This window comes from Mus caroli, unplaced genomic scaffold, assembly GCF_978045245.1.
Source record: "Mus caroli unplaced genomic scaffold, Mus_caroli_1 scaffold_8, whole genome shotgun sequence".
NCBI classification, from domain to species: Eukaryota; Metazoa; Chordata; class Mammalia; order Rodentia; family Muridae; genus Mus; species Mus caroli.
This window is the reverse complement of record NW_028227263.1, coordinates 123,252,616-123,273,670: the sequence shown is the minus strand read 5'-3', so window position 1 is coordinate 123,273,670 and position 21,055 is coordinate 123,252,616. Positions and strand designations below refer to the sequence as shown.

At 38.8% G+C, this 21,055-nt stretch overlaps 1 protein-coding gene across 1 annotated transcript; it reads left to right on the top strand.

The window, feature by feature from the left end:
• Positions 1 to 16,998: 16,998 nt before the first annotated feature.
• On the top strand, positions 16,999 to 17,952 carry LOC110287713 (vomeronasal type-1 receptor 4-like). Its single transcript, XM_021154264.2, has one exon. The coding sequence runs from the start codon at positions 17,038 to 17,040 to the stop codon at positions 17,950 to 17,952; it is 915 nt and encodes a 304-aa protein (XP_021009923.1). The 5' UTR covers positions 16,999 to 17,037.
• Positions 17,953 to 21,055: the final 3,103 nt, after the last annotated feature.

Sequence of the window (21,055 nt, the reverse complement as noted above, 5' to 3'; positions counted from 1 at the left end):
CGTGCCACTTTTGCCCTATTAATCTTTTTGTTGCACTATCTCTGGTGGATGATAGGTTAGAAGGGATGTTAAAGCATCTGAGAACCCTTATTAAAGTAGGTTGAGAAAAATCTAAGCCTGTATTTGCCTCCCAAAACCATGATGCCTTTTTATAGCTGAATAATATTCCATTGTATAGATGAACGATATTTTCTCAATCCATCTTAAGCTAAAGGACATCTTGGTTGTTTCCAGTTAATGGCTATTTTGAATAAAGCTTCTGTGAACATAGAGGAGCATATGTACTTGTGGTATGGTGGGCCAAAAACAAGTATAGTTGGGTTGTCAGGTAGAACTATTCCAAATATTCTGAGAAACTGTTAGATACATTTCCAGACTGACCATACAATGTGTACAACCCTGTCATTAATAGAGGAGTGTTCCCCCTCCTGTAAGCCCTCACCAGCATCTGTTGTCACTTGAGTTTTTTTTATCTTAGCTATTCTTATTGGTAGAATCTTAAGATCATTTTAATAACCTTGTGTAATTGTCAATTAGCAGATATAAAATTTACCGGTGAAAAAATATATGTGCTTGTGATAGACCAGCATATGGTACCTGGACAATAAATGATTTGTTATCCTCCTTTTTATATCTCACTTTCATATAAGTTTTGCCTAAATGCTAGCATGTTAACTTTGAAAAATACTCTTCATAGATAGATTGCTTCTTATATATCCAGGGAATTTTCCTTTCACTTCGCCTAAGTTAATTTTGATATAGGTTCAGATATCAGTAAAACTGTAGCCTTTTCATTTTATGCATGTATCACATAAGTTTTTACTTTTCATCATTTAAAATTAAAACTACTTCTCTAGTTTTTATTGGACCTATTTGTCTTTCACTGTTGAATCTGCCTTTCTCCTAGTGGTATTTTATAATCTTAATATTTTGGCACATATTAGTATTTTTAATATTATAGCATTTAATTGATGTGGATTTTTCCCCTTGGGTGCTTACTATGAACCACAAAATAGCAATGTTCTAGTTAGAATGACTAGAACACTTCATGGAATTTTAAGAATGAGAGGATAACTCCATATGACCTGCAGCATGCCATGCCTTGTTGTTTGATCCTCTCAACAGCAGGAACTGTGAACAGATAAAGAAAAGTATGTCTTCATACCTAAATCTGAGCACAGTGTGCACTGTGTGCTGAGGGTAAATGTCTGATTTGTTTGGAGATTCAGTTGTGTTATGTGATGTTTTGCTGGAAGATGTCTTATGAGAGGATGTTTTGCTGATGCAGAGATCTGAGAGGGTGTTTTGGTGAAGCAGAAAAGTGAGCGAGTTTTTACCGAGGCAGACATGATAGGATGTTTTTCTGACTCAGACACTTGAGAGGATACTTGAAATATGTAAAGAGTATAATACAACAGACAGTAAATGACACTCTTACATTTGTTTGCCTTTGAACAGTTTCTTGGTCTTCTCTGATCTTCACCTATCATGACTTCATAGAAAGAAAAACATCAAAGAATTCCTCATGGTATTCTACCTGCTTCCTGCCACTTTCGTGGACTCATGCCAACTCAGCATTGCTTTGTTGTTTCTTCACAATGGATTCACTACTAGTGATTCATGTTTGGTGTTTGCCAATTGGACTGGACTGCTTCTACTGATTTGTGTTTGATGTTTTGGAATGGATTTCTGATATTCTGACAACACATATTGGAATAGCCCCATAGAACTACTTCTAAACAGGACCACATCCTCTGTTCCTATTAACCATCTTTCTCTCCTACCCTTGGTCAGTGGGCTAGAAAGGAGATTGAAGTGTTTAAGAACCCTTATTAAAGGAGGTTTTGAAAAATCTAAGCCTATAATATGGTGTCAGTTTTTCTCTTAGCTACATAATGATTATTCATACATACATACATACATACATATATACCCTCTTTATGTGTATATGAGTGTGCATACATATGTACATGTATGCATATATGCATATAATATATAAACCTAATTTTGATAAACCTTGAAGAAATTAGGTAATTCTCTGGTGCTTGGTTCCAGCCTGTAAATACTAGATTCAGCATTGCTTCCCAACATACACAAGTAGCTTCCTTCTATAATCTCTGATAATCTTGGAAAATTCATCATTTACAGTTGACATTTCACAGAGAAGCTATCTAAAGCGTTTTCTGATGAACAGCTAAGGGTTAGGTAAATGTTTCCAAACTCTGTAATAGAAAATGCTTCTGGAATAATGGGTCCATTATTTTAAAATCTTCACCCATTACTTTAAGATTAGGATTTTGTGAGTGCTTTTCTTTTATCTTTTTTTTTAATTAGGTATTTTCCTCAATTACATTTCCAATGCTATCCAAAAAGTCCCCAATACACTCCCACCCCAGTCCCTCACCCACCTACCCCCACCCGTTGGCCCTAGCAATCCCCTGTACTGGGCATATAAAGTTGGCAAGTCCAATGGGCCGCTCTTTCCAGTGATGGCCGACTAGGCCATCTTTTGCTACAAATGCAGCTAGAGTCAAGAGCTCTGGGGTACTGGTTAGTTCATAATAATGATCCACCTATGGGGTTGCAGTTCCCTTTAGCTCCTTGGGTACTTTCTTTAGCTCCTCCATTGGGGGTCCTGTGATCCATCCAATAGCTGACTGTGAGCATCCACTTCTGTGTTTGCAAGGCTCCGGCATTGTCTCACAAGAGACAGCTATATCTGGGTCCTTTCAGCAAAATCTTGCTAGTGTATGCAATGGTGTCAGCGTTTGGAAGCTGATTGTGGGATGGATCCCTGGATATGGCAGTCTTTAGATGGTCCATCCTTTCTACACAGCTCCAAACTTTATCTCTGTAACTCTTTCCATGGGTGTTTTGTTCCCAATTCCAAGAAGGGGCACAGTGTCCACACTTTGGTCTTCGTTCTTCTTGAGTTTCATGCGTTTAACAAATTGTATCTTATATCTTGGGTATCCTAAGTTTTTGGGCTAATATCCACTTATCAGTGAGTATATATTGTGTGAGTTCCTTTGTGAATATGTTACCTCATTCAGGATAATGCCCTCCAGATCCATCCATTTGCCTAGGAATTTCATAAATTCATTCCTTTTAATAGCTAGTAGTACTCCATTGTGTAAATGTACCACATTTTCTGTATCCATTCCTCTGTTGAGGGGCATCTGGGTTCTTTCCAGCTTCTGGCTATTATAAATAAGGCTGCTATGAACATAGTGGAGCATGTGTCTTTCTTACCGGTTGGGACATCTTCTGGATATATGCCCAGGAGAGGTATTGCTGGATCCTCCGGTAGTACTATGTCCAATTTTCTGAGGATCCGCCAGACTGATTTCCAGAGTGGTTGTACAAGCTTGCAATCCCACCAACAATGGAGGAGTGTTCCTCTTTCTCCACATCCTCGCCAGCATCTGCTGTCACCTGAATTTTTGATCTTAGCCATTCTGACTGGTGTGAGGTGGAATCTCAGGGTTGTTTTGATTTGCATTTCCCTGATGATTAAGGATGTTGAACATTTTTTCAGGTGCTTCTCTGCCATTCGGTATTCCTCAGGTGAGAATTCTTTGTTCACTTCTGAGCCCCATTTTTTTAACGGGGTTATTTGATTTTCTAGAGTCCACCTTCTTGAGTTCCTTATATATATTGGATATTAGTCCCCTATCTGATTTAGGATAGGTAAAGATCCTTTCCCAATCTGTTGGTGGTCTTTTTGTCTTATTGACGGTGTCTTTTGCCTTGCAGAAGCTTTGCAACTTTATGAGGTCCCATTTGTTGATTCTCGATCTTAAAGCACAAGCCTTTGCTGTTCTATTCAGGAATTTTTTCCCTATACCCATATTTTCGAGGCTTTTCCCTACTTTGTCCTCTATAACTTTCATTGTCTCTGGTTTTATGTGGAGTTCCTTAATCCACTTAGATTTGACCTTGATACAAGGATATAGGAATGGATCAATTCGCATTCTTCTACATGATAACCGCCAGTTGTGCCAGCATCATTTGTTGAAAATGCTGTCTTTTTTCCACTGGATGGTTTTTGCTCCCTTGTCAAAGATCAAGTGACCATAGGTATGTGGGTTGATCTCAGGGTCTTCAATTCTGTTCCATTGGTCTACTTGTCTGTCGTTATACCAGTACCATGCAGTTTTTATCACAATTGCTCTGTAGTACAGCTTTAGGTCAGGCATGGTGATTCCACCAGAGGTTCTTTTATCCTTGAGAAGAGTTTTTGCTATCCTAGGTTTTTTGTTGTTCCAGATGAATTTGCAGATTGCCCTTTTTAATTCGTTGAAGAATTGAGTTGGAATTTTGATGGGGATTGCATTGAATCTGTAGATTGCTTTTGGTAAGATAGCCATTTTTACAATGTTGATCCTGCCAATCCATGAGCATGGGAGGTTTTTCCATCTTCTGAGATCTTCTTTAATTTCTTTCTTCAGGGACTTGAAGTTCTTGTCATACAGATCTTTCACTTCCTTAGAGTCACACCAAGGTATTTTATATTGTTTGTGACTATTGAGAAGGGTGTTGTTTCCCTAATTTCCTTCTCTGCCTGTTTATCCTTTGTGTACAGAAAGGCCATTGACTTGCTTGAGTTAATTTTATATCCAGCTACTTCACCGAAGCTATTTATCAGGCTTAGGAGTTCTCTGGTGGAATTTTTAGGGTCACTTATGTATACTATCATATCATCTGCAAAAAGCGATATTTTGACTTCTTCTTTTCCGATTTGTATCCCCTTGATCTCCTTTTGTTGTCTAATTGCTCTGGCTAGGACTTCAAGTACAATGTTGAATAGGTAGGGAGAGAGTGGGCACCTTGTCTAGTCCCTGATTTTAGTGGGATTGCTTCCAGCTTCTCACCATTTACTTTGATGTTGGCTACTGGTTTGCTGTAGATTGCTTTTATCATGGTTAGGTATGGGCCTTGAATTCCTGATCTTTCCAAGACTTTTATCATGAATGGGTGTTGGATTTTGTCAAATGTTTTTTCAGCATCTAACGAGATGATCATGTGGTTTTTGTCTTTGAGTTTGTTTATATAATGGGTTACATTGATGGATTTTCGTATATTGAACCATCCTTGCATCCCTGGGAAGAAACCTACTTGGTCAGATGGATGATTGTTTTGATGTGTTCTTGAATTCGGTTAGCGAGAACTTTATTGAGGATTTTTGCATCAATATTCATAAGGGAAATTGGTCTGAAGTTCTCTACCTTCGTTGGGTCTTTATGTGGTTTAGGTATCATAGTAATTGTGGCTTCATAGAATGAGTTGGGTAGAGTACCTTCTGATTCCATTTTGTGGAAGTTTGTGAAGTACTGGGATTAGTTCTTCTTTGAAGGTTTGATAGTACTCTGCACTAAACCCATCTGGTCCTGGGCTTTTCTTGGTTGGGAGACTATTAATGACTACTTCTATTTCTTTAGGGGATATGGGACTGTTTAGATCATTAACCTGATCTTGATTTAACTTTGGTACCTGGTATCTGTCTAGAAACTTGTCCATTTCATCCAGGTTCTCCAGTTTTGTTGAGTATAGCCTTTTGTAGAAGGATCTGATGGTGTTTTGGATTGCTTCAGGGTCTGTTGTTATGTCTCCCTTTTCATTTCTGATTTTGTTAATTAGAATACTTTCCCTATGCCCTCTAGTGAGTCTGGCTAAGGGTTTATTGATCTTGTTGATTTTCTCAAAGAACCATCTCCTCTATTGGTTGATTCTTTGAATTGTTCTTCTTGTTTCCACTTGGTTGATTTCACCCCTGAGTTTGATTATTTCTTGCCGTGTACTCCTCTTGGGTGAATTTGCTTCCTTTCGTTCTAGAGCTTTTAGGTGTGTTGTCAATCTGCTAATGTGTGCTCTCTCTTGTTTCTTTTTTGAGGCACTCAGAGCTATGAGTTTTCCTCTTAGAAATGCTTTCAATGTGTCCCATAAGTTTGGGTATGTTATGTCTTCATTTTCATTAAACTCCAGAAAGTGCTTAATTTCTTTCTTTATTCCTTCCTTGACAAAAATATCATTGAGAAGAGTGTTGTTTAGTTTCCACATGTGTGTTGGCTTTCTATTATTTATTTTGTTATTGAAGATCAGTCTTAGTCCATGGTGATCTGATAGGGTGCATGGGACAATTTCAATATTTTTGTTTATGTTGAGGCTTGTTTTGTGACCAATTATGTGGTCAATTTTGGAGAAGGTACCGTGAGGTGCTGAGAAGAAGGTATATCCTTTTGTTTTAGGATAAAATGTTCTGTAGATATCTGTCAGATCCATTTGTTTCATAACCTCTGTTATTTTCACTGTATCCCTGTTTAGTTTCTGCTTCCATGATCTGTCCATTGGTGAAAGTGGTGTGTTGAAGTCTCCCACTATTATTGTATGAGGTGCAATGTGTGCTTTGAGCTTTACTAAAGTATCTTTAATGAATGTGGCTGCCCTTGTATTTGGAGCATAGATATTCAGAATTGAGAGTTCCTCTTGGAGGATTTTACCTTTGATGAGAATGAAGTGCCATTCCTTTTCTTTTTTGATGACTTTTGGTTGGAAGTCAATCTTATCAGATATTATAATGGCTACTCCAGCTTGTTTCTTCCTACCATTTGCTTGGAAAATTGTTTTCCAGCCTTTCATTCTGAGGTAGTGTCTATCTTTTTCTCTGAGATGAGTTTCCTGTAAGCAGCAAAATGTTGGGTCCTGTTTCTGTAGCCAGCCTGTTAGTCTATGTCTTTTTATTGGGGAGTTGAGTCCATTGATATTAAGAGATATTAGGGAGAAGTAATTGTTGCTTCCTTTTATTTTTGTTGTTAGAGTTGGTGTTCTGTTTTTGTGGCTGTCTTCTTTTAGGTTTGTTGAGGGATTACCTTCTTGCTTTTTCTAGGACGTGGTTTCCGTCCTTGTATTGTTTTTTTTTCCTGTTATTATCCTTTGAAGTGCTGGATTCGTGGAAAGATAATGTGTGAATTTGGTTTTATCGTGGAATACTTTGGTTTCTCCATCTATGGTAATTGAGAGTTTGGCTGGGTATAGTAGCCTGGGCTGGAAATTGTGTTCTCTTAGTTTCTGTATAATATCTGTCCATCTGGCTTTCATAGTCTCTGGTGAAAAATCCGGTGTAATTCTGATAGGCTTGCCTTTATATGTTACTTGACCTTTTTCCCTTACTGCTTTTAGTATTCTATCTTTATTTAGTGCATTTGTTGTTCTGATTATTATGTGTCGGAACGAATTTCTTTTCTGGTCCAGTCTATTTGGAGTTCTGTAAGCTTCTTGTATGTTCATGGGCATCTCTTTCTTTAGGTTTGGAAAGTTTTCTTCTATAATTTTGTTGAAGATATTTGCTGGTACTTTGAGTTGAAAATCTTCATTCTCATCTACTCCTATTATCCGTAGGTTTGGTCTTCTCATTTTGTCCTGGATTTCCTGGATGTTTTGAGTTAGGATCTTTTTGGATTTTGTATTTTGTTTGATTGTCGTGCCGATGTTCTCTATGGAGTCTTCTGCACCTGAGATTCTCTCTTCCATCTCTTGTATTCTGTTGCTGATGCTCACATCTATATTTCCAGATATCTTTCCTAGGGTTTCTATCTCCAGCGTTGCCTCAATTTGGGTTTTCGTCATTGTCTCTATTTCCCTTTTTAGGTCTTGGATGGTTTTATTCAATTCCATCACCTGTTTGGTCTGGTTTTCCTGCAATTCCTTTAGGGATTTTTGTGCTTCCTCTTTAATGTCTTCTACCTGTTTAGCCCCGTTCTCCTGTATTTCTTTAAGTGTGTTATTAAAGTCCTTCTCGATGTCCTCTACCATCATAATGAGATATGCTTTTAGATCCCGGTCTAGCTTCTCCAGTGTGTTGGGGTACACTGGACTGGGCAAAGTGGGAGTGCTGGGTTCTGATGATGGTGAGTGGTCTTGGTTTCTGTTAGTAAGATTATTATGTTTACCTTTCGCCATCTGGTAATCTCTGGGGTTAGTTGTTATCGTTGTCACTGTTTAAAGATTGGAGCACACGCTGTGTTCCACTCACCAGAAGTCCGAAGATCCTGTGGCGGGTGTCGTGGGCAGCTGGTGAGTGTCAGCCGACCCTGCACCCTAGCTACCCCATTGCTAGTCAGACCGGAAGAGACTTGTGGCCCTACTCAGGCCGGTTTTCTGCTTCCCTAACTAATGCAGTCTCAGGTCTAGCGCGCAATTGGATTGGAGCAGAAGCTGTGTTCCACTCACCAGAAGTCTCAAGATCCTGTGGTGGGTGTCGTGGGTAGCTGGCGGGTGTCAGCCAACCCTGCGCCCCAGCCACCCTGGTGCTGGTCAGGCAGGAAGAGCTGTTTTTTTGTCTTATTGATGGTGTCTTTTGCCTTGCAGAAGCTTTGCAGTTTCATGAGGTCCCACTTGTCAATTCTCAATCTTACAGCACAAGCCATTGCTGTTCTATTCAAGAATTTTTCCCCTGTGCCCATATCTTCTAGGCTTTTCCCCACTTTCTCCTCTATAAGTTTCAGTGTCTCTGGTTTTATGTTAAGTTCCTTGATCCACTTAGACTTGACCTTCGTACAAGGAGATAGGAATGGATCGATTCACATTCTTCTACATGTTAACAACCAGTTGTGCCAGCACCATTTGTTGAAAATGCTGTCTTTCTTCCACTGGATGGTTTTAGCTCCCTTGTCGAAGATCAAGTGACCGTAGGTGTGTGGGTTCATTTCTGGGTCTTCAATTCTATTCCATTGGTCTATTTGTCTGTCACTATACCAGTACCACGCAGTTTTTATCACAATTGCTCTGTAGTAAAGCTTTAGGTCCGGCATGGTGATTCCACCAAAGGTACATTTATCCTTGAAAAGAGTTTTTGCTATCCTAGGTTTTTTGTTATTCCAGATGAATTTGCAGATTGCTCTTTCTAATTCCTTGAAGAATTGAGTTGGAATTTTGATGGGGATTACATTGAATCTGTAGATTGCTTTTGGCAAGATAGCCATTTTTACAATGTTGATCCTGCCAATCCATGAGCATGGAAGATCTTTCCATCTTCTGAGATCTTCTATAATTTCTTTCTTCAGAGACTTGAAGTTTTTATTATACAGATCTTTCACTTCCTTAGTTAGAGTCACGCCAAGATATTTTATATTATTTGTGACTATTGAGAAGGGTGTTGTTTCCCTAATTTCTTTCTCAGCCTGTTTATTCTTTGTGTAGAGAGAGGCCATTGATTTGTTTGAGTTAATTTTATATCCAGCTACTTCACTGAAGCTGTTTATCTGGTTTAGGAGTTCTCTGGTAGAATATTTAGGGTCACTTATATATACTATCATATCATCTGCAAAAAGTGATATTTTGACTTCATCTTTTCCAATTTGTATCCCTTTGATCTCCTTTTGTTGTCGAATTAGTCTGGCTAGGACTTCAAGTACATTGTTGAATAGGTATGGAGAAAGTGGATAGCCTTGTCTAGTCCCGGATTTTAGAGGGATTGCTTCAAGCTTCTCACCATTTACTTTGATGTTGGCTACTGGTTTGCTGTAGATTGTTTTTATCATGTTTAGGTATGGGACTTGAATTCCTGATCTTTCCAAGACTTTTATCATGAATGGGTGTTGGAACTTGTAAAATGCTTTTTCCGCATCTAACGTGATGATCATGTGGTTTTTGTCTTTGACTTTGTTTATATACTGGATTACGTTGATGGATTTTCATATATTGAACCATCCCTGCATCCCTGGAATGAAACCTACTTGGTCAGGATGGATGATTGTTTTGATGTGTTCTTGGATTCGGTTAGCAAGAACTTTATTGAGGATTTTTGCATCAATATTCATAAGGGAAATTGGTCTGAAGTTCTCTATCTTCGTTGGGTCTTTTTGTGGTTTAGGTATCAGAGTAATTGTGGCTTCATAGAATGAGTTCGGTAGAGTACTTTCTGTTTCTATTTTGTGGAATAGTTTGTGAAGAACTGGGATTAGATCTTCTTTGAAGGTTTGATAGAACTGTGCACTAAACCCATCTGATCCTGGGCTTTTTTTGGTTGGGAAACTATTAATGACTGCTTCTATTTCTTTGGGGGATATAAGGCTGTTTAGATCATTAACCTGATCTTGATTCAACTTTGGTACTTGGTATCTGTCTAGGAACTTCTAGATTTTTCCAGGTTCTCCAGTTTTGTTGAGTATAGCCTTTGTAGAAGGATCTGATGGTGTTTTGGATGTCTTCAGGCTCTGTTGTTATGTCTCCTTTTTCATTTCTGATTTTGCTAATTAGAATGCTTTCCCTGTGCCCTCTAGTGAGTCTGGCTAAGGGTTTATTGATTTTCTCAAAGAACCAGCTCCTTGATTGGTTGATTCTTTGAATAGTTCTTCTTGTTTCCACTTGGTTGATTTCACCCCTGAGTTTTATTATTTCCTGCCATCTACTCCTCTTTTGTGAATTTGCTTCCTTTTGTTCTAGTGCTTTTAGGTGTGTTGTCAAGCTGCTAATGTGTGCTCTCTCTAGTTTCCTTTTGGAGACACTCAGAGCTATGAGTTTTCCTCTTAGAAATGCTTTCATTGCATCGCATAAGTTTGGGTATGTTGTGGCTTCATTTTCATTGAACTCTAAAATGTCCTTAATTTCTTTCTTTATTCCTTCCTTGACCAAGGTATCATTGAGAAGAGTGTTGTTCAGTTTCCATGTGAATGTTGGCTTTCTATTATTTATTTTGTTATTGAAGATCAGCCTTAGTCCATGGTGATCTGATAGGTTGCATGGGACAATTTCAATATTTTTGTATCTGTTGAGGCCTGTTTTGTGACCAATTATGTAGTCAATTTTGGATAAGGTACCATGAGGTGCTGAGAAGAAGGTATATCCTTTTGTTTTAGGATAAAATGTTCTGTAGATATCTGCCAGATCCATTTGATTCATAACTTCTGTTAGTTTCACTGTGTCCCTGTTTAATTTCTGTTTCCAAGATCTGTCCATTGGTGAAAGTGGTGTGTTGAAGTCTCCCACTATTATTGTATGAGGTGCAATGTGTGCTTTGAGATTTACTAAAGTTTTTTTAATGAATGTGGCTGCCTTTGTATTTGGAGCATAGATATTCAGAATTGAGAGTTCCTCTTGGAGGATTTTACCTTTGATGAGAATGAAGTGCCCCTCCCTGTCTTTTTTGATGACTTTGGGTTGGAAGTCAATCTTATCAGATATTATAATGGCTACTCCAGCTTGTTTCTTCCTACCATTTGCTTGGAAAATTGTTTTCCAGCCTTTCATTCTGAGGTAGTGTCTATCTTTATCTCTGAGATGAGTTTCCTGTAAGCAGCAAAATGTTGGGTCTTGTTTGTGTAGCCAGTTTGTTAGTCTATGTCTTTTTATTGGGGAGTTGAGTCCATTGATATTAACAGATATTAAGGAAAAGCAATTGTTGCTTCCTGTTATTTTTGTTGTTAAAGTTGGCATTCTGTTCTTGTGGCTGTCTTCTTTTAGGTTTGTTGAGAGATTACCTTCCTGTTTTTTCTAGAGCTTGGTTCCCGTCCTTGTATTTTTTTTTTCTGTTATTTTCCTTTGAAGGGCTGGATTCGTGGAGAGATAATGTGTGAATTTGGTTTTGTCATGGAATACTTTGGTTTCTCCATCTATGTTAATTGAGAGTTTGGCTGGGTATAGTAGCCTGGGCTGGAATTTGTGTTCTTTTAGTGTCTGTATAACATCTGTCCAGGATCTTCTGGCTTTCATTGTCTCTGGTGAAAAATCTAGTGTAATTCTGATAGGCTTGCCTTTATATGTTACTTGGCCTTTTTCTCTTACTGCTTTTAGTATTCTATCTTTATTTAGTGCATTTGTTGTTCTGATTATTATGTGTCAGGAGGTATTTCTTTTCTGGTCCAGTCTATTTGGAGTTCTGTAGGCTTCTTGTATGTTCATGGGCATCTCTTTCTTTAGATTTGGGAAGTTTTCTTCTATAATTTTGTTGAAGATATTTGCTGGCCCTTTGAGTTGAAAATCTTCATTCTCATCCACTCCTATCATCCATAGGTTTGGTCTTCTCATTGTGTCCTGGATTTCCTGGATGTTTTGAGTTAGGATCTCTTTGTATTTTCCATTTTCCTTGATTGTTGTGCCGATGTTCTCTATGGAATCTTCTGCACCTGAGATTCTCTCTTCCATCTCTTGTATTCTGTTGCTGATGCTCGCATCTATGTTTCCAGATTTCTTTCCTAGGGTTTCTATCTCCAGTGTTGCCTCATTTTGGGTTTTCTTTATTGTGTCTACTTCCCTTTTTTAAGTCTAGTATGGTTTTGTTCATTTCCATCATCTGTTTGGATGTGTTTTCCTGTTTTTCTTTAAGGACTTCTACCTGTTTGATTGTGTTATCCTGTTTTTCTTCAAGGACTTGTAACTCTTTAGCAATGTTCTCCTGTAATTCTTTTAGTGAGTTATTAAAGTCCTTCTTGATGTCCTCTACCATCATCATGAGATATGCTTTTAAATCCAGGTCTAGCTTTTCAGGTGTGTTGGGGTGCCCTGGACTGGGCGAAGTGGGAGTGCTGGGTTCTGATGATGGTGAGTGGTCTTGGTTTCTGTTAGTAAGATTCTTACATTTATCTTTCACCATCTGGTAATCTCTGGAGTTGTTATAGTTGTCTCTGTTTAGAGATTGTTCTTCTGGTGATTCTGATTACCGTCTATCAGCAGACCTGGGAGACAGGCTCTCTCCTCTGAGTTTCAGTGGTTAGAGCACTCTCTGCTGACAAGTTCTCCTCTTACAGGGAAGGTGCACAGATATCTGGTGTTTGGACCTCCTCCTGGCCGAAGAAGAAGGCCCAAAACAGGACCTTTCCCAGATGCTGTGTTGCTTTGGCAGGTCACAGAAGCTGTCAGCTTCTGTGGTGCACACTCTCACCTGTGAGGACTAAGTTCCTAAGTTTGTCGGAGTCCTGGATCCAAGATCGCGCTCCCTGCTCCTGAGGCAGAGGGTTCCCGTTCAGGGCGGGACCATCGTCCTCCAGTTGAGAGGGGGTGGATGTCTGCGGCCCGAAAAGGGTGCTGCCTCAGCGACTCTGTGGCTCCCGCCTGTCCCAGAAGCTGTCTGCCTCTGTGTTGCACACTCTCACCTGTGCAGACTAAGTTCCTAAGTTCGGCGGAGCCCCGGAACCAAGATGCTGCTCCTCTGTAGGCTTCTTGTATGTTCATGGCCATGTCTTTCTTTAGGTTTGGGAAGTTTTCTTCTATAATTTTGTTGAAGATATTTGCTGGCCCTTTAATTTGAAAATCTTCATTCTCATCTACTCCTATTATCCGTAGTTTTGGTCTTCTCATTGTGTCCTGGAATTCCTGGATGTTTTGAGTTAGGATCTTTTTGTGTTTTGTATTTCCTTTGATTGTTGTGCTGATGTTCTCTATGGAATCTTCTGCACCTGAGATTCTCTCTCCCATCTCTTTCTATCTCCAGTGTTGCCTCACTTTGGGTTTTCTTTATTGTGTCTACTTCCCTTTTTAGGTCTAGTATGGTTTTGTTCATTTCCATCACCTGTTTGGTTGTGTTTTCCTGTTTTTCTTTAAGGACTTGTAACTCGTTAGCAGTGTTCTCCTGTATTTCTTTAAGTGAGTTATTAAAGTCCTTCTTGATGTCCTCTACCATCATCATGAGATATGCTTTTAAATCCGGGTCTAGCTTTTCGGTTGTGTTGGGGTGCCCAGGACTAGGTGGGGTGGGAGTGCTGTTTTCTGATGATGATGAGTGGTCTTGATTTCTGTTAGTAGGATTCTTTGGTTTGCCTTTCGCCATCTGGTAATCTCTGGAGCTGTGCAGAATACACTCGGCAGGGTCCCAGAACCGGAACCATGATGTCTGCTGCTGATGCTCAGGCAAAGCGCCCCCGTGCCGGGCAGACCCCTTTCCTCTAGCCAGGAAAGTGGCCGGATGTCTGGGGCCTGTGCAGAATACTCTTGTCTGGGTCCCGGAACCAAAATGTCTGCTGCAGATGCTCAGGCAAAGCACTCCCGGGCCAGGCAGATCCCCCTCCCCTAGCCAGGAAAGTGGCGGGATGTCTGGGGCCTGTGCAGAATACACAGGGGTCCTGGAACCAAGATGCCTGATGCCAATGCTCAGGCAAAGTGCTCCCAGGCTGTACAGCTTTTTTAAAAGATACTTAGTTTTAGTTATTCTTCTCCAAATTTTTACTTCCCTCCTACACTCACACCAATTTAAAGTTCCATTATCACCCTTTAATCCTTTATAACACTATATTCCATCTCCTACATTTCAACATGCCATGACTCTTACAAATTCCTGACTCATAAGGTCATTCCACATTATTAATATATATATTAATATATATATATATCTAATAACCCATATGTAATTGTCAATTGGTCAAGATAAATTTCACAGGTGAAATCATGGATTTGGGCTTGTTCTAGACAAATATAAGGTAACTGAGCAATTTAAGCCAAGTTATTCTTTCTTTTTGTCTTATTTCCACATGAGTCATTTCTTTTTTTGTTTTTGTTTGTTTGTTTTTTGTTTGTTTTGTTTTTCGAGACAGGGATTCTCTGTATAGTCCTGGCTATCCTGGAACTCACTCTGTAGACCAGGCTGGTTTCAAACTTAGAAATTCACCTGCCTCTGCCTCCCAAAATGCTGGGATTAAAGGCATGTGCAACCATGCCCGGCTCATGAGTCATTTCTAAATGCTGGTATTTTCTTTAATAAAAATATTGTGCAATAATAGTTAGTTTCTCACACATCCAAGTATATGTTCTCTGAATTGCCAAAGACAATCTTGTTGCAGGTTTGAATATCAATAAAGGATTAGAACATACAATTCTTACATTTATAACCTGAGTTTTTACTTTTCATCATTGAAAAGCAAAACTAAGTCCTTAGTTTTCTATTATACCTAGAGCAGAAATAAGAGTGATTGGATATATTTATTTCTTAATGATTGCTCAATCCAAATCTTTGCTTGCATGTTCAGAATTCCTTCTTTACAAAGCATATTCTCTTGATACTAGCAACGTATATTAGGCCTCTGATAAGGATTCATGAGTATTTCAGAAAACAAGTCACAATCTACCCAAAAAAAAGTGGATATGGGGAAAACTCCAGGATTCAGATGGGAAAGATCAACATCAGTGAATAATTTTGTCAGAAGTCTGTGTCCTGGGACAAACATGGGAAAGTTGGAATGAACCATCTTCCTGGGCAATTACAGAATCAGAATGACATGTTGCCTCTTTTCTGGAAGGAGTTCGTGTCAGCATAATTTTGCAAGAGTAAAATACTAGGGAGGAACATAATCCACAGAAATGTTCATAATGAGCCCCTTGTTCTACTCTTGAGTGCCCCAATTCACATCTGATTACAAGATCAATTCAGAACTTAGATTTCCCCAGAGGAAACATGAAAACTGTTTCATAACTTCTGCTCAGGTATTCATTAAAATCTCACAATCTCCTAGACATTATCATTAAGCATCAGAAAATAAAAGTGGAGATATTTCTCTGGGGATAAATGATTTTTCCTTTATAGGAAGTATCCCAAAGACACCATGCAGACAAATGTACTGGCACCACAAATAACACAATAATAAACTCTCTGGAAGATGTCATGTCCCTATTATTTTATGAGAGTTGAAACCTGAACTCTTTTGGGTTACCTTCACAGAACTGCATGGAGAATAAGAAGCCATTCATAATTTTCTTACTTTCTTTCTCAGGCTAAGAGCGACAAAGAGAAGTTCCTCAATGGAACAGACACTGTGATATATGCTTCTATAAGAGCCATTGTCTTCTTCTTCAGCCTGTGAGCATCCTCGCCCTAAATAAGGATCAGAAGGTGGGAATCTTCCAATCATAGACTTATGCTTAAAATTCTCTTCTCCCTTCTTCAGTGTAAATTGTCTTCTGAAGCCAACATGAATCATTAGTTCTTTTTGAAGCCTGCAGTTTAATTCAAATAGGTTAATATTTTGCTTTCATATCAAAAAGTTATCTGATTTTTGGACTTTCACTTAGTAGAAAACAATATTCAGTGTGACATCTGGATGTTAGATGTTGAATTTTATCTGGTGGATGGAGGCCCTCCTGCTCCTACAGAAAACATATAAACAAGTAAAGTGCAGACTAAGCATCAGCTTTCAAAGGGTATAACAGTGATTGTGTTAGTAATTTTGGAGGGAATCTGGAGACGGTGAGGTAAGACTCTGGCACCTGACGTTTTAAAAGAAAAATAAAGATGGGGAAAACTATGAATAAATGAAACTTGTTAGCAAGTGGGGTTTTTCACATGGAGAATACATTTAATAGTATAAAATTTTTCTCAAAGTCAACAACTTAATTTTCTAAACCTGAATTCAGTTACTCAACCTGATTGATTATTATGTATAATCTTACATGTTATTAACATACACATTATTTAAACATGTTACTATAAGATAATGAAATTGTATTAATTCCTTTTATATTACATTTTATTTTCTTTTCCTTTTATTAAGTTCTTTTATTGACTAAGTTACCTCCAATTGGCAGCCTCCCCTCCCTCATGATTATATTGAATTCTGATGATAGAATTACATACTCATACTAGTTACTTTCCTGTCTGTATTCATATGCAAAGCCCATGGTGTGCTCAAACATGTGTTATTGTGTTCTTGACCTACTTGACCAATGAAGATGTAGTTGCAATACAAAATTCATCTCAAGGCAGGAGTAATTCAATAAGAATAATTTTTTTTTTTCTGAGACAGGGTTTCTTTGTGTAGCCCTGGCTGTCCTGGAACTCACTCTGCAGACCAGGCTGGCCTCAAACTCAGAAATCTTCCTGCCTCCCAAATGCTGGGATTAAAGGCGTGTGCCACCACTGCCCAGCAATTTTATTTTGAGTTACTATACATGAATTGTTTTTCAGGCAAAGCTCCTGTACTATAATAGAATAGTGTCTCACTTATCAAGAGAAGAAATTGTCCCAAATCAATTGATAAGTGTGGACAATAGAACACAGTCATGAGGACATCGGTGTCCTATATAATCATCACTCCAGGGTAGGTTAAAACCCTCTCCATGTCTGCTCATGATAAATCTCTGAAAACCACCGATGACATGGCTCTTCAGATCCTCTTGCTTTGCCAGTTTGGGATTGGGACTGTGGCCAATGTCTTTCTGTTTGTCCATAATATCTCTCCAGTCTTGACTGGTTCTAAACAGAGGCCCAGGCAGGTGATTTTAAGCCACATGGCTGTGGCCAATGCCTTGATTCTCTTCCTCACTTCATTTCCAGACATGATGGCTTTTGCTCCAAGAAATTCTCCAACTCACCTCAAATGTAAATTAGAATACTTTAGTCACCTGGTGGCAAGAAGCACAAACATGTGTTCCACCTGTGTCCTGAGTATCCATCAGTTTGTCACTCTTGTTCCTGTTAATAGAGGTAAAGCTATACTCAGAGCAAGTGTCCCAAACTTGACGAGTTATTCTTGTTATAGTTGTTGGTTCTTCAGTGTCTTAAGTAATATCTACATTGCAATTAAGGTCACTGGTCCACAGATAACAGACAATAACACTGACTCTAAAAGCAAGTTGTTCTGTTTCATTTCTGGATTCAGTGTAGGCATTTTCTTCTTGCGGATTTTCCATGATGGTACATTCATGAGCATCATGGTCTGGACCAGTGTCTCCATGGTACTTCTCCTCCATAGACATCACCAGCAAATGCAGCATATCTTTACTACCAATCAGGATGCCAGAGGCCAAGCTGAGACCAGAGCAACCCATACTATCCTGATGCTGGTGATCACATTTGTTAGCTTTTATCTTCTAAATTTTATTTGTATCATCTTTTACACCTTTTCTATAGATTCTCGTCTCTTCATGAGTCATTTCAGTAAAGTTTTTGCTGCAGGCTTCCCCACTATCCCTCCCTTACTGTTGGTCTTCAGAGATCCTAAGGATCCTTGTTCTGTGCTCTTCAACTGTTGAAAACCAGAGTTGCTAAAACACCAAACACAGAAGACTGCTATACTAATACCATTAAATGCTTCATTCCATAAATGTGTGTTCAACATCTTTTGCATCAATAAGGCATGGTTCTCAATGCTGTAATTTTTAAAATGTAAGTTCATAATCATTTGTTGGTGTGAAAGACCTCTGGTTAGTGTCTTACTGACACAGTAAGTGAGTTATTTACCAACCTGATTCTCTTATATATAACTCTATAGCTTCACTCTGCTGTGGGATATTCTAAAACAAATTAAAACCATTTCCCCTAAAGAGCTTAATTTGTTATACTGCCCTGATCAAACTGTTACTCTATGCTTTTTCTAACTTAACACTTTAACCTCTGATAAAAACAGAATCTTTATATAAATATTTCCCCATCTGAACAAACAAGAATGTATTGTTATGACTAAATGTTCTCTAAGTTGAAATGTTTATTAATTTTTCATATATTGTATGTCATTCCATTTTACATAGGAGATATATGCTTTGAAATCTTTGACTCTACTCTGGTGAGGGTTAAGCATTGAACAATATAACTTTATGCTCACTTGAACAGTGCAAACTGCACACTACATCAAAAGTAAAGAGGAAAAGAGGCAAAGCGGCTCATGCCCAGGAGCCTTAAGAGGGTTAAAGTCTCAGGACCAGGGAGGATACCAGGATCCAAACTGGACATGTTCCCCTGAAAGACCTTGACGAAGTCTTCACTCTGGGTCATGGTAGCATTGCTTTTCCAATCATCAGTAACTCCTGACAATCAGAGAGAAGACAAGAGATGTCAGTACAATGAGGAGGCAAAGTTGTCACTCTTTATGTAGGTGGCTTCCCCAATCACAATAATATTTTCTCAGAAGATTAAAATCAAGCATGTAAACTTTTCAGCTGCCTAAAACTGATCACAGACAGTAGGGCCCACAAGATAAAAATCTGGAATGGTTAGAGCTGTTAGTGTGATGAAACTCAAAATCTGAGTTGTGGTATTTACTCCTATGAACAAGGAAATATCTTAGCATTTTTTTTGAGTCATAACATACATTTATTACCTAAGGCTCAAACACAATGAAAGGCACCTGTCTACAATATGTATCATGGATAAAAAAGAATATTTCATTTTGAAACCATCAATAAATTGTTGTCTTGTTCCTTAGGGACAAATTTCTATTTTCTCTGTCTGTTTTCTTGTGAACTGAGAAACGAAAAATTTTTTTAATTTTTTATTAGATATTTTCTTCATTTAAATTTCAAATGATATCCCAAAAGTAACTTATACCCTCCCCCACCCTGCTCTCCTACCCACCCACTCCCACTTCATGGCCCTGGCGTTCCCCTGTACTGGGGCTTATAAACTTTGAAAGACCAAGGGGCCTCTCTTCCCAATGATGGCCAACTAGGCCATTTTCTGCTACATACACAACTAGAAACACGAGCTCTGGGGGTACTGGTTAGTTCATATTGTTGTTCCACCTATAGGGTTGCAGACCCCTTCAGCTACTTGGGTAGTTTCTCTAGCTCCTCCATTAAGGGCCCTGTGTTTCATCCAATAGCTGATTGTGAGCATCCACTTCTGTATTTGTCAGGCACTGGCATAACCTCACAAGGGACAGCTATATCAGGGTCCTTTCAGCAAAATCTTGATGGTGTATGCAATAGTGTCTGGGTTTGGTGGCTGATTATGGGATGGATCCCCAGGTGCAGCAGTCTCTGGAAAAAACCATGAATAATAATAAGGTTGCTGCATGCTGAGAAAGAATTGTCATTCACAGTATAGATCAATCTAGTAGATAATTTATCTACTGATAAATTATCTACTGATATGAGATATACAATGAATACTAGTGATAACAATAAGTGGTCATTTCCCTGATTCTTAACATTAAAACACTAGATATCATTTAACTAAAATGTATTATGAAGGAGCAAAAGCCACTTGGACAATATGGAAAGAGGAGGAAGGTGTGAATAACATTCCACACACAGGTAACAGCTTTTGGGATTTGGTATAGCCTCCATGACAGTTGTTCAGGACCCACATGAAGACCAAGCTTCACCTTGCTACATATGTGCAGGGTGATCTAAGTATGGCCTCTGTATGTTCTTTGCATGGTGATTAAGACTCTTAGAGCCCCAAGGGTACAGGCTAGTTGATTCTTTTCATCTTTCTGTTGAGTTACTCTCCCTTTTGGAGCCAGCAAACATTCCTATTCTTCTATTAGAATGCCTGAGCTCTATCCACTGTTTGTGGGTGTCTGTCTTTTCCTAGAGATGCAGCCTACCTCCTCACCCTGATAACTGCATATTTCCATTTATTTTTGTGGTCCTCTAGACATCTCTTATGGCCTTCCCTACACCTGATCCTGAACCCACAATCCCTTTTTTCACCCAGTTCCCTCCCACAATTGCTTCTTATGACTATTTTATTCCCACTTCTAAGTGTGATTCAAGCGTTCTAAGTTTTGCCTTCCATCTGTTTTAGCTCTTTGGACCTGTGGAATGTAGCAGCAATACCCTGTATTTTATAACTAATATCCATTTATAAGTACGTACATACCTGCATTGCTGGTGGAAGTGCAAATGTGTACAACCACCTTGGAAATCAATTTGGCAGTTTCTCAGAAAACTGGGAATAGTTTATCTCAAGACCTAGCTATAAAACTCCTCAACATATACTCAAAAGATGCTCTAAGTTCCAATAAAGATACTTGGTCAACAATATTTATAGCAGCTTTATTCATAATAGCTAGAAACTGGAAAAAACCTAGTTGTTCATCAACTGAAGAATGGGTAAAGAAAATGCAGTACATCTACACAAAGGAAAATTATTTAGCTAATAAAAACCAAGGCATCATGAGTTTTGCAGACAAATGGATGGAACTTGAGAATGTCATCCTGAGGGTGGTAACCCAGAAACAAAAGGACAGTCATGAATTTTTTTTTTGAGACAGGATACACAGTGTTCTTCTGTTGTCATTGAACTGACTCTGTAGGCCAAGATGGCTGACTCAAGAGCCAACTGCCTCTGCCTCCCTAGTGCTGGGAATAAATAAAGTCATGCACAGATGTGGACCTGTTTACCAGAGGATTT

Excerpts from the sequence above, each read along its gene's own strand:
- LOC110287713 (XM_021154264.2), top strand. The coding sequence starts at position 17,038 with ATGTCTGCTCATGATAAATCTCTGAAAACCACCGATGACATGGCTCTT.